General features: G+C 36.1%; 1 protein-coding gene across 2 annotated transcripts; it reads left to right on the top strand.

The window, feature by feature from the left end:
- The first annotated feature begins 455 nt into the window (after nt 1-455).
- On the top strand, nt 456-12602 carry LOC103715879 (zinc finger protein CONSTANS-LIKE 9-like). Of its 2 annotated transcripts, none has more exons than XM_008803658.3 (5): nt 456-603; nt 1193-2494; nt 7267-7491; nt 10357-10661; nt 11880-12602. In XM_008803658.3, exons 2-5 carry the CDS (start codon nt 1910-1912, stop codon nt 12007-12009), a joined length of 1245 nt encoding a protein of 414 aa, XP_008801880.1. In that variant the 5' UTR covers nt 456-603; nt 1193-1909; the 3' UTR covers nt 12010-12602. The 2 variants fall into 2 exon arrangements, with proteins under 2 accessions (XP_008801880.1, XP_008801879.1); XM_008803657.3 differs by having other exon boundaries at nt 10339-10661.
- Nucleotides 12603-14363: the final 1761 nt, after the last annotated feature.

Below are 14363 nucleotides of genomic sequence, written 5' to 3'. Positions count from 1 at the left end.
GGCGGAACAGTTCAAAGGGAGACGGAGGGGGTTTGGCCGCCGGCGAGGTGCTTGAGGCGAGGTTTTTTGGGCGGAAGGGAGAAGCCGGCGGGTGTTTTGGAGGGGAAGAGCGGGGTGGGGGGGGGGTTTGGGGGGTGTAGAGAGCAATTTAGGTGAGGGGGTGGGGAGGGTGGGGGGTAATTTAGAAATTTTTAATTTTTTAGGGGTGTCCTTAGCAAATGGGGGGGTGTAGAGAGTATTTAATTTTTTTTTAATTTTTGGGGGGTGTCCTGAGCAATAGGGGGGGTGTATATAGAACCACCCGCGTTGGATTGATGCCAGTAGAAAATTACCCCTAATTCGGATGTCAATTTACGGAAATGCCGCAAAAGCGCAAAAGGGCAGGGACCCCACCGAAGCCTTTCACGAGCACAGTGGGCCCCCCGCTCTCTCTCCTCTCCTGCACTTCTTTCTTCTTCTAATCCCCTTCTCCAGCTCCTCCACTTCTCTCTCTGTGTGAGCGAATCTGGGATCCGACGTCGCCATCTCGGGGCTAGGGTTTGTATCCGAAGACGGAAACGAAGAGGAAAAGCTCGTGCTTTTCTTGGAGATTCCGAGGATTTGGTAATGAAGTCATGACTTCTGCCTTGGATTTAAGTAGTTTTACGTTCGTTCTGGGTCGAAGTTATGATTTTTTTTGGGATTTTTTAAGTAGTTTTTTTATTTCTTCCTGTTTCTACGAACTGATCTGATAGTTTTTTCGCATATGAACGGAGATTTACAGAATTTGATGTATAATTTAAGAACTGGTTATTTTGCTGTCTTGATTCTGTTTCTTTTTCTTCTGGATTTTTTTGAGCGTTCTATTTGCTCGTTCTTCTCTGAATTTAGTGATTTCTTTCCATTTCAGGTTGCGTCTTTAATCTTTATATAGAATTGGAGCGCCCTCACCCCGCTGTTTTTTAACTAGAATTTCTCTGTGGGACCGGGAGATATGCATTGTATATAGTCTTTTCTTAAAGATGAAAATTTTTGAGTTTGATTTCTTGTGGTTAGTGAATACGACTGCTTCTTTTTTCTTTTTTTTTGCCCGTGTTTATTCTTTCTAATTTTGGATGCTTTCGAAATACTGTGATTTGATAACGAGAGACTATTAGCCTTTCGTAGTATTCCAACTTTTTGAATAATTAAAATTGTGCTTCATGTTGCATAGGTTATTCTTGCTGAGCCTATGAGAAGATCGGAGGGCACTTACTAATTTCTCAGTTTCAGAGATGGTCTCCTTAAGGCCTACAGGGAAATATGGACGAGAGATTTTTACTCCTCTGCATGAAGTGTTTGGAGATCAGATTGATTTTATGAAGCTTGCTTCAAATGGATTTTGTTTTGGCTGTCTGTGTTGCCGGTTCTAAGAGTCAGTTAAAAAAAAGATGGGATGAACAGACAAAAATGAAGTTTACTGAACTTCGGATCTTTTAAGATATATGTTGCTGTGAATTCATATTTGGCAGTGGCCAGTGGGTGTGCTGCTGGATTTGTGAAATGAAACTCTGTATCGAAAGTGGTTAACGGATGTGGATAAATCTTTGCTGATTCAGGTAAGTTGTTCATTTGGAAAAAGAGAAGCTGTATGGATGCCAAGAAAATTGATATCAGCATCTAGTGGTGGTTGATTGGGTAGGTATTTGGTCAAAAATTCAGGTGTTTGGCATGTTGATGAGATCCACAAGAGGAATTTTCTACAAATCCATCATTGTGTCAGCTCTGAGTTTTTGAAAGGTTGTTGAAGGTTTTATGGAACTCTAGGGGGTTCTGATTCCGAAGAAGCTTCTTAGACATAGTGTATCTGCGAAAAGGGTTAAGGTCCTTGAGGCTAAGTGAAAAGGGCTACTTCTTGTTTAGTTGGACATCAGATTTCCATTAAGGGGGGATGGGCCTTCTTTGTGACTTCTGCAGGGAGCAAAGGTCTATGGTCTACTGCAGACCTGATGCTGCTTGTTTATGTTTGTCATGTGACCGCAATGTTCACTCTGCAAATGCACTTTCTCGGCGTCACTTGCGTACTCTTGTATGTGGCAGATGCAATTCACAGCCTGCAGGAGTTAGGTGCATTGAGGAAAATGTCTCTCTTTGTCAAACTTGTGATTGGAATGGACACGGTGACTCGGCGTCAGCTTTGGGGCACAAAAGACAAGCAATTAACTGCTACTCAGGTTGTCCATCATCAGCAGAGCTTTCTAGGATTTGGTCCTTTGCTCTAGATTTTCCCCCAGTGGCAGATTCAAATGGTGAACAAGGGTTACGATTAAGCATCAACGAGAATAGCATCAGTAATTGTAGCGATTCTCCTGATAACGGCAGAACTGTTGATTTATGTAGTGCAGGTGGGGTGAATAATCTTGACATAATCGACAACTTGGATACTTGGATTGGCTCATCGTCAAACTCTGCTGTTGCTATGATGCCATGTAATGCTGATCAACTGGCTGGACCAGTAGATTTGGTGACACCTAAGGTGCAAATTCTGAATTTGTCAGTGGCTGATATTTGCTCATGTGTCATCACAATCATATTTACATAAATTACAAAAAATACTTATGTGATGTAATGTATTGTTATAAACTTGGTAGTATAAGGTTTTTTTTATCACTATGAGTTCCAAATCTGCTGAACTGCAAATCATTGATGTTAACTTGTTGTTGTTGCTTGATAAGTTATGTATTCTGGTTTATTTTACTCAACTTTTGTTAAACCCATTGTTATCAGAATGTTATATCTTCATCCTATTTTAACTTTTGAATAGTGTTATTTACGTATGCTTTACTTTCTCCGAATTGCCTATTAGTCTTATACATCTATTATCTACTATCTAATAAATCTAATATATATATATATATACACACACACACACACACTAAAATGGAGGCTCTACTTGTGCAAATCTTTTCATTCACCACACGGATGCCATATTAATAATGTTATTAATAGAACTATTTATTTTGGATAATAAGTTGGGCTCTTATTATAATACGGTTCTTTATTAAAACATAACAATTTAATATCATTAATAAGAAGCTTATTAGCTTATTAAACCATATTAAATAAAAAAGTTTTCATTAGTTCTACTAAATTTGTATAGAAATTAGGGACATTATTAATAACTATGTTTGCTTAATGTACGCTGATATAAATGAAAAACATTTTTCATTACAATTGTATCCTATCCATATCCCACATAGGTCATTAAATTACGCTAATATTTTATTAATTTCTATTGTATTTTTATGATGGTGATCTTACTTAAAGTTAAAAGTAAAACCATTAATGACCTAGTAATATTGCATCTAGATATCTTCTAGATGCAATACTTTTCAATTTCTTATCATACATAGGTTGGGTCATGATCTTATTATTTTATAATAATATATTACTCTACTATGATAGATAGATATATATACACTTAGAATTTTGTACAGTGATAGTACATCATAAAATTAATATCAAAAATTTATAATAAATAGCATGAAACAAGATCAAAGCTTAATGTGCAATGATATTAATAATAATAATAATAATAATAATGGAAAAATACTTACTAATATGAAATAAAATACTGTATTAAATTGCCATTGTCATGTCTATATTATGATATAAATTTTGTGGTATACTACATGAGCTTAATGTGAAATAGTATTTGCACACTATCTTATTAACTTGTCATAGTCATGCTTATATTATGATGTAGAATTTGTCGTATACTCCATGAGCTTAATGTGCGATCACTATTGGCATACCGATAACAATCAATATTAATACTCGATGAGGATCAGCTTATGAGTTATAAATAGGACTCTTATTTAACACGGTTCCTTATATCTTAAATTACATATTTTTAACAGCAGTTACAATATCGTAATGGCACCATGATGATTTTGATAGATCTTCATAATGTTTTAAATATAATTTGTGGCACTACCATATTGCATTTCAATAAAAATTTGAAAAAAAAAAATTGTAACCAGCACATTGCACGAGTTATATGCTAGAAATTAATAATACAGAAATTAATGACATTATTAATAATCATATTCACTTAATATATGCTGATATTAATGAAAATAACCTTTCATTAGTACTATACCATGCTCATGTCCCGTGCGGATCATTAGGTTAGACAAGGATCGTAATTGTATCCTTTGTGCAAAGGAAGGTTAAATAATATATTATTTTACTACATCGAAAGATAAACATATACTATTAGAATTTTGTATAGTTGGATAGTATATCATAATATTAATATCAATTATTTTTAGAAAATAATTAGGCTCTCATCTATTATATTCTATTCTATTTCTATTATCTATTCTATTATATCTATTCTATATTGCATTTCAAGAACAATTGGAAAAAAGAGAAAAAAATATACCCTGCATATCACATGGGTTATATGCTAGTATATAATAAAATGGAGGCTTAGCTTATGATGAGCTCTCCATTCGCCACATGGACATCTGTATTAATTATGCTATTAATACAATTATTTACTTTGGATAATAAGTAGGGTTTCTATTTAATATGGTTCTTTATTTTGGATAGTCTATTATATGTATAAAAAATGACTATAGTCATTCATCAAACTCTACTCTTGATGAGAACTAATCATATTTATCAAATCTTGATAAATGAATCTCTTATATCACAATTATCAGTATTATAATAGTTGGTTTTGATGTGAATAACAACGATTATTTCATTTGCATCATTTTTTAACTAAACATTTTTCAAAGTTTAATTTCTTGCATCAATTTTTCTGTAAAAGAAGTTGTATAGTTTGAGAAATAATACTTTTATCCACTGAAAGGTGATTAAAAAAGTACTATCATTAGTATTATAATAGTTGGTTTTGATGTCAATAGCAACCATTATGTCATTTGCATCATCCTTTAACTAAATATTTTTCAAAGTTTAATGTTTTGCATCAATATTTCTGTAAAAGAAGTTGTATAGTTTGAGAAATAATACTTTTATCCACTGAAAGGTGATTAAAAAAGTACTATCATTTTTTATTATTATCTATTACTATTATAATAGTTATCATAATAATTTTAAATATCAAATTAATAAATAATATATTTTGTAGTAAATAATAGTTGTTATTTGCTCTTATAGCTGATTGAAGAGAAAGCTAGGTCTATAATGATCACTTGTTAATAAATATATGTTACAAGTGAGTATTATATTAGCAGTTCCCTCAATGATAAGTACGTAAAAGTGACAGATAATAGAGTATTTTTCTATTATCAATATTAAGCAATGGTTATAAAAATACTAATTCTATTTGTATAATTTGAGAATAGTTGATAATTAAGAACGTAATTTAACTAAAATATATAAGTATTATATTTGTCTAAATTGATATTACTATATCAATTGAGATATTTGACCGAAGTTTCTACTTAGCCATCATTAGATTTCATTGCTTTACGTGCAACAACAATTTGACTATGGAAGCCTTCTATTTATTATAAATTGTTGCATTATTATATTGCATTTCAAGCATAATTGGAAAAAGGATACCCTGCGCGTTACACAAGGCCGAATTCTAACAGGTTCATAGGATGTGAATAGAATGTGAATTGAACAAATTTTGTGCTGTGTTATGTCTATTGGTTTGCAAGTCTTCTGATATTGGACACAAGTTAACTTAAACAGCTGATTTTCAGAGCATACACTCTGCTTGGAAAAGAGCGCTAGAAGCAAAACAATCCATATTCATACGAAGATCAACAATTTTTAGTGACTACTAAAAATATTCTGTGGATTTGGAGATATGTAAATTGGTAAATAAAGTGTCATAGTCATGTTATGTGAGGAAAACATCCTAAGAAAGAAAAGAGAAAATTTTGAATGCGATTTACTAATATCCAGTAATGTAAAATGAATATCAATTAAGTGGAGCTCTCTACTTGCCATATGGACGCTCATATTAATAATGCCATTAATATGATTCTTCATTTTGAATAATAAGTAGGGTTCTTATAACTGATACAAGAGAAAGATATCCTTTTAAGATCATTTATTAACAAATATCTGTTATAACTTATCTATTCTTTTAATGATAAGTGAGTATAAGTGATAGATAATGGAGCACCTTATTATTATCGATATTAAGTATCAATAATATTTGTATAATTGATATAAATATAATTTACACTTGAGAATTTATCCAGCTAAAATATATAAGTATTATACTTATTTAAATTGATATTACTATATCAATTTAGATATTTGATGTGTAACAGAAATTTGATTATTGGAGCCTTCTATTTATTATAATTGACCATATTGATATATATCATTTCAAGAACATTTGGAAAAAAGGAGAAAAATCCATACTCTATTAATGATGCCATATTTATGATGGAAGATTTTCCATGATGGCCCAACTTGTGCAAAGTTCTCCATTTACTATATAGATGCTGATATTAATAATGCCAACATTAATGACACGAGTTTCTGCTTAGCTATCATTAAAGTTATTTACTTAATGTGCAACAGAAGTTTGGTTATTGAAGCTTTCTATTCAATGTCCGCCGTACCGGTACCGGTCGGCGTACCGGTGGCGGCCCGGACCGGTCCGTACCGGTGGCGTACTGGTCCGTACCGGTTCCGTACCGGTCCGAACCGGTCCAAACCGGTCCCGTACCGGTTTTTCAACAGTAAACTTCCGGTACCGGATTCCACGCTGATCCGGTACCGGTCCCAGGCCGGACCGGTACGTACCGGCCCGTACCGGCCGGTACGGACCGGTACGGCAGACCATGTTTCTATTTATTATAATTTATTACATTTATATTTTGCATTTCAGGAACTGTTGAAAAAAGGGAAAAAAAACTGAATACCTCCCATCCTGTAGGTTACATGCTAGCAAATAGCTACTTCTTGAATTCATACATATATGCGTACATGCATGCATACATGTATAGGAATGTACATATGTATATATATGTATAAATGTATATATGTATATAAATACTTTAAAATTGAATGGTAGAGGCTGTCAACTTTATTAAAGTTGATCTCATGTCAACGAAAGTAATAGCTGAAGTTGCAAGATACAATGCTTATGTCTTCTGCATCTGTTTTCCTTACAAAAAACCCCTTTAGAATTGACGATTAGAGATTGTCAAATTTTTGGAATGTTCTGTATTTCTTAATTGCATTTTTATGTTTTCTATTAAATAATTGCATTCTTGATTTTTATATTTTCTTTCATTCAACATACAGCTATGCTGTACTGAGACAAGGAACCATGAAATCTGTAAAGATGATGGGTTAAATGAAGATTTCAATGTGGATGATGTTGACTTGACTTTTGAGAACTATGAAGAACTTTTTGGTGTCTCTCATAATCATTCAGGGCAATTTATTGGGGATGTTGGAATTGATGACCTGTTTGAAATGGACATGTCTGCTGCCAATTCCAACTGCCAAGGCACATTCACTGCAGAGGTATTCTTACGCAAACTTTACCTTCTGCTATCTTGCTTTTGGCACCAATCTTCTGATGCAATTAGCTCTTGTCATGATTGAGTCTAATGTTCTATTGGATGCCTATTTAAATACTGCCATTGCAAATTCCTGTTCCACCAGGAGCTACTACCAGTCTACCATGACATCAGTTTAAAGATTTCTAGATAAACTACCAAATGTGATGCATTAGTTACTTAATTGTTATCCTGCATGTATCCTTTGTTCTTCAATTTATGCATGAAAAGTGAAATATGGAGTGGATTGGTTTTCTTGAGACTGCTAAAAAGTAAGGAGTTAATATTACAGCTATCGCTTCACAGAAATTTATTGAAGTGGCAATAGTGAAAGCTATGATGCTGCTGAAATATCTGTAAATGATATGATTACAGCTTGTAAAAGATGATTATGTTGTTTTCTTATATTTCATAATTGGTAAGTGGCACATAAAGAATGGGATTAGGCTCTTGTTATTTGTGCTTATTTTCCAGCTGCATGAGACCTCATAGCCACTTGAGGGGGAAAACAGCAACCAAGCGAAGGATTTTATAAACATCACTTTTCTTCAAAATCACAACTTTGATTTCACATTTACCCTTCAGATAGAATGGTAGGTGCATCTTGGTAAATCTCTATTTGTTCATTGTATTTTCTTTGCATGCATTCATCAGCTTATTGCTATCCTAATCCTCTAAGTTTTTATTTTGTTAAATTATAATGATCATGAGTTAGTCAAACTAGCTAATATCTTGATATATTCTAAGTAGGGTTGGCAGAATCATTCCGAACCGGGCGGTTCCGGCCGTTTAGAGCCATACCAGTAAGCCGGTAGCGGCGGCTCATCGGTACGATTCCGATAACGAAAACGAAAATCGTTGCCAGAGCCGGAGAAGGAGAAAGAAAGAGAGAGCGAGCGGGAGAGGGAGGGACAGAGAGGGAGGCCGACGGAGGGCCAGCGGAGGTCGGCGAAGGTCGCAGGAGGCGAGGTTACGGTTGGTTCCCTTGTTTCGAATAGGGGTCTGGCCGCGGCTTCGCCTCTCGCGACCTCCGCCGGTCTCTACTAGTTTCCAGAGCCAGAGAAGGAGAAGGAAAAAGAGAGCAAGCGGGGGAGGGAGGGAGAGAGAGGGAGGCCGACGGAGGGCCGGCGGAGGCCGACAAAGGCCGCACAAGGCGAGGCTATGGTCGGTTCCCCTGTTTCGAACAGGGGTTTGGCCACGGCCTCGCCTCTCACGACTTCCGCCGGTCTCCGCCATTGTCCACCGGCCTCCTTCTCCCTCCCTCCCTCTCTCCCCCTTCTCTCTCTCTTTTCCCTCGCCTACAGTCTGCATGCCCTCTCCTCTGTCGATACAGGCTCGGCATGGTACGACGTGGACCCGTACCGACTCGTGCCGCTGAAGAATCAGTACGGTGCCTGGTACCGGTTCCGCTGACCTTGATTCTAAGCAAAACCATTTGTGTCATAAGCATAAATCATAATCATAATCATCTAGGCTTTTTCCAACTATTTGAGATCGGTTTTATGGATCCTCATTCATCATGTATTCCTATCTAGGGCTATCTCTGATATCACTCAAAGTTTTTCCATGTTCATCCCCACAACCTCCATCCTTCTAATTTATGTTTTTCTTTTATTTTTTTTTAATAATCTTCAACACAAAATAAAATACCTCTCCTCATTGGAGCCTTATCAAATTTTCGCTATACATATCCATGCCATCTCAATCGATTTATGTTCAGAGCATGAAAGAAACAAATTATTGCATGATGGGGGTAGTTTTTATTCAATTGTCAAATCTGATTCGTGGCTTTTGCATTTTTCCCCTTCCACTTCTCATTATATATGTGATTGAGAATTAGCCATGTTCTGCTAAGTACATGCTTGTCCATTTACTGTATTTCATAGATTAGATGCCAACAAATGCACCATATCAAGGAGTCATCTTCTTGCTTGTTCAAAAAAGATTTTCTTCCCTAGTATACTAGTATTGTGCATAAGAGGGTGAGCCTTGGCATATGGGTAAAAAGTCGCCCCATTGTGACCTGGGTATCATGATTTCAAAACATGGAAACAACCTCTTTGCATAGAGGGGTAGGCCTGCGTATATCTGACCCTCTCCTGATCCTGCAGTGGCTGGAGCATATCGTGCGCTGGGTTGTCTTTGTTTATTAGTATTATGTTTAAAATTCATTGTTGCCCTTGATAACAGTCTGGTAGATGCAAGTGGAACCAAAGTTAGCAGTTTTTTATTTCATTGCTTTGGACGAACAACTCGAGATACCATACTGAGATACTATCTGCACACATAAACATGTCAGACCATAAAACATAGATGTGTACAAGGACTATTTATATGAATAAGAATCTTCTAGACACAAAAAAACATAGGCGTGTGGCCATTTCTGTGCTATCATATGGTTTGAGTAGATAATTCAAGGTAACAGGGATATCCAAGTAACAAAGCATGTGATTTAGCAAACATGCACAGGTATGGAAATGGAATCTGTTATTTCCCACCAATATCTATCCAACCCCAGCTGCTTGCAATGCAACCTCTAGGCCACCACAGGAGCTATCAGCATGACTGCATATTATATAAGAAGAGTACATGCATCCATGTTTCTAATATGTGGTCCTAGGAATCCATGAACGCATCTCGAAAAATATGTTATGAACTCTTTGATCTCAGGATTATCTGCATCATCAGCCAGTCATCAAATAACATGCAGTCAGTCGTTTATGATCGTGAATGTTACTCATAAATTTACATCGCTGTATTGTCAGAGCTATTGTGCTTATCATCTGCTTTATGTGTTCAATAATCCATTCAGGCATTATCTTCTGGAAAGGTGGAATCAATGCAGGCAGCATGCAGCCATGCAGCATCTGCTGATTCCATGATGTCCAATCCAGGAATCAATGCCGATCCTAACCTGTGTTTCTCCACAAGGCAAGCTCCTTCCAGCCTCTCTCTTTCCTTCTCTGGTTTGACTGGCGAGAGCAGCGGTGGAGACTATCAAGATTGTGGGATGTCATCTACACTTGTCATGGGTGAACCTCTATGGTATCCTCCTGGTCCTGAGAGTTCTTCATTCCCGACTGCTAGCAGGGACAGTGCTGTCATTCGTTACAAGGAAAAAAAGAGAATGCGGAAGTAAGTGCAGTGTCTTACATTGCATAACTGTACATGCAAATAATAGTACATTTTCAATACCAACACTGGTGCACATGACCACTATTGGCACTTAATGCTTGCGTTCACTTCTTACCTCTACTTAAAGTGCTTGTATGGTATCAAACCCCTATATGGCACTTTATGTTTGTAAATACCCTTTTCCAGATGCGTGCAAATCTGTTGTGGTTAAAAGCTACCTTGCCTAAATTCTCTCATTAACTTGTATCGAGATTTATCCAGACATGGGGTTTGAGATCACCAATGAAATCAAGGTGTAAGTTGTGATATACACACATATATGTGGTGAATTTCACTCAGATGATTGAATATGCTTCTGTTGAAAGAATCTCTCTTGGGTGGATTATGGCTTGGATAATTCAGTAACTGATGATAATACAAGTGCTGCCACTGCTACTATATTTGGCCATCAATTACATAATTGAACTTCTGGAATCCCTTAATCTAGAATAGACTTTTTCTTTATTCTATCCAAGGGATGGGCCTTTTGATGGTTGTGAGTGCAAAACCTTATATATATGTATCTATGTGTATGTATGTATGTATGTATGGCTGGTAACTCCACTGCCTCAACTTTGTTCAGCCTGAACACCTATGATGCCTTGAATATGATTGATTCCATCTAATTACATTGCCTTCTGTTATACTACAATATCTATATTTAGCTGTTGCCAAGCCCATATCATCATTTTTATGAGTCTGAAAAAATCTATTTATATGATTCAGATGGCTTCCAGAGAGATTATGTGCCTTTGAAATCTGAAACATGTCTACATTTTCTATTCGAATCCGTATTCACCTTGCTGATAAAATTGATATGAAGATTTAATGAAATTTTGGCGTTAGGTGACTACTGCATTTACCTATTTCATGCTACAGCATTTAGAACTGCTTGTGGTTTTCACAAGGTCACAAGGATGGCCTATTAGTTTGAGATTTAATCAAAAGACAGCCTCCTATTAGTTTCCATGCACTGGATTTAGAGAGAAGCAAGGTTCTTATGGTTGAAAAGCGGTATTGCATGACTACCAAAAAGTGCAGTATTGCTTGGTCCATTTTCTCTAAGCCAAGGTATTGCTGTTAGTTTCTATCACAAATGGTTGCCATTGTTAACTGGTAGTGAAGTTTGTTTTTCTTAGTGAACTGCAGAAACAACAAATATATCTCTCTTTGAAACAGGTTTGAGAAGAAAATTAGGTATGCATCTCGCAAAGCCAGAACAGATGTCAGAAGGCGGGTGAAAGGGAGGTTTGTCAAGGCCGGCGATGCTTATGATTATGACCCACTCTGCCAGTCCAGGAGCGGTTGAGGAGGATGACACACTCTCTTCTAAGCATACAATTGACGGAAACGTGATCGCCTTCCCTAGCATTTGACAAGGCCATGAACATTCAGAGAACTCCGAAGTCTTTAAAAGCTAGACAGCTGAAATCTTGATATGGAATGCTTCTGGCCACATGAAAAAGTAATATCAAGTCCAGCTTGCAAGCCATTCTTCTCTGATGTGAATGGAGCAACTATTTTACATGTGCATGGGAAGTGGTCTCATATCTATCTAACATGTCAATTTTTACTGGTTGCCAGCATTTTGTATGCCTCTTTCTTGCCTCCTCTTTCTTCTTTTCTGACATTGGTGGAGTATGTAACTGCATTATCGCAGTCTGTGATGAAAGTGAGATGCTAGTTATGGTTTTTGTTTAAATATTTATATCTACATATATGTATATGCTTCCATGTGAGATTTGTAGAGCATACTGTCTATCGTATTTAGTTGAGAGGAAACACTTTGTATGTATTGTGCTCGTGAAAGAGAAACCATCCATGTAAACTTTGAAATGCTTTTTAGTTATTCTGTGAGCTTGTGATTGTGGTCGAACTCCGTAATTGAATCCCTAAAGCTTTGTACAGTTATCTCATGTCATCATCTTGTATTCTGCTAATGGCTAATATTTTGCAAATCACTCCAGACTGGAAAACAAATAATGTCGCATAAACTCTTTTTTTTTTTTTTGAATAATTGTCTGGTCTGTCATCTGCTATGTTCGATCCAACAAAGTTTGCTTTGTTCTCATAACTGGTTTACTCCTCTCCCTGGAGTTCTTGTAGTTATCCTTCTTAACATAATCCGCAGGCTACATTAAGGATCTGTTCGGATGATTGGGTTGAAAATCCTATAAAATTTGTAGGTTGATATATATATATATATTTGAATATGCTCTGATACCAATTTAAATTTATAATGTACATTAGTTACAATAGATACAAAGATTAAAACCTTGAAAATTAACACAACATGAGAATGCATAGATAAAAAATTATGAACGGAAATTTCAACATTCCGTTGTTAAACCATCTAGATTTACATTGGACCCGTTCATGCTGATAATGATAAGAACTGCAGGTTTAAACCAAACATGAAGGGCTAGCAATTAACAGAACAAAGGCTGTGGGAAGAAGCATGAGGGAGAAAGGAAGGGCCGGTATTCTCCTCCAAACCTCAGCGAGTCCTACAAATAAGCATTCGAAGGTCAGCCAACTCTTTTGAGATTTGTGCAGATAGAGGAGGAAATAAATTGAAGTGTTCTGAAATCTATACCAAGTAAAGATCATGAAAGAAGGTCAATCATTCTTTCCCCTAGAGGATGAATTGAGGCAATAGAAGAGCGGTGAAACTGAATCTTGAGAAACTACGTACGTAGCAAAAAATATAATAGTTGCAGTTTTCTTTTTATATATATATGTATATTTAAAAATTTGTATATATTTGGTAATTGATTGCTTCATTTATTATCCCTCCTCATCTCTCTCTGTCTTTTGACTGATTCAAGGTTTCTCTCTCCTCGTCCCTTCTATTGATTGCTCAGAAAATGATTTATGTGCTTTCCGCTGTCCCGTTGGTGTCGTTAATTTCTCTTCTAACTATTATTTTTGTCTTGCCGTTCTTCCGGCTTAAATCCAGGATAGTGGTAACAGCTCCAGGCAATTTTATCAACCAAATCATTTAACAACCATTTCTCATCTCTTTATTCCTCTATACTCACTGATATATAATTTGTTTTCTTCTTGAATCTGGATTTAAGTTTAAAATTTTATGTAATACAATATCAAAATTTATATTGACTTGTTCCATACATATAAATGAAGCAATTTGGATTTATGAAGATTTACAGGATAGATAATTTGTGTTTTTTCACGAGTTAGGAAAAGAAGTAACTTACAGTATTTTGAAATAATTGAATGAATCTTCATGTAAAATTTTTGTTTATCAACTCAAACTCCCATATTATTCTGAATCGGGCCGCGAACTTTAGCTTTATCTGTAGCAATTTGCAAGTTGCTCCTAACTTAGTCTACCATTTGTCTTCATCACTTTGACGGGGCATCTTTGAAAATGGGATGCGTCGTTCAAATTTTGGCCATACTTTATCTCAAAATTACCTCTCTTATCTTTCACTCAAAAATTTAACTACAGGTGGCAGAGTACTTGGGTCTGGTGCAGCGGATCCAGAGCAGGTTGGAGAGATGGAGGGCGTCATCTCTATCCATGATGGGAAGATTGACACTGGTCAGATCGGTGTTGGAATTCATGCCGGTATATCTCATGTTCAACACTGTGGTACCGAAAACGACTCTGTTGAGGATCAAGCAACTTCTTCAGAGCTT

Source organism: Phoenix dactylifera, chromosome 1, assembly GCF_009389715.1.
Source record: "Phoenix dactylifera cultivar Barhee BC4 chromosome 1, palm_55x_up_171113_PBpolish2nd_filt_p, whole genome shotgun sequence".
Lineage (NCBI taxonomy): Eukaryota > Viridiplantae > Streptophyta > Magnoliopsida > Arecales > Arecaceae > Phoenix > Phoenix dactylifera.
This window is presented reverse-complemented; position numbering and strand designations above follow the sequence as displayed.

Bases quoted from the DNA above. Each gene is read 5' to 3' on its own strand.
- LOC103715879 (XM_008803657.3), top strand. From the start codon at position 1,910: ATGGGCCTTCTTTGTGACTTCTGCAGGGAGCAAAGGTCTATGGTCTAC. The intron at 2,495-7,266 runs GTGCAAATTCTG...TTCAACATACAG, and splicing joins TAGATTTGGTGACACCTAAG to CTATGCTGTACTGAGACAAG. The intron at 10,662-11,879 runs GTAAGTGCAGTG...TCTTTGAAACAG, and splicing joins GAAAAAAAGAGAATGCGGAA to GTTTGAGAAGAAAATTAGGT.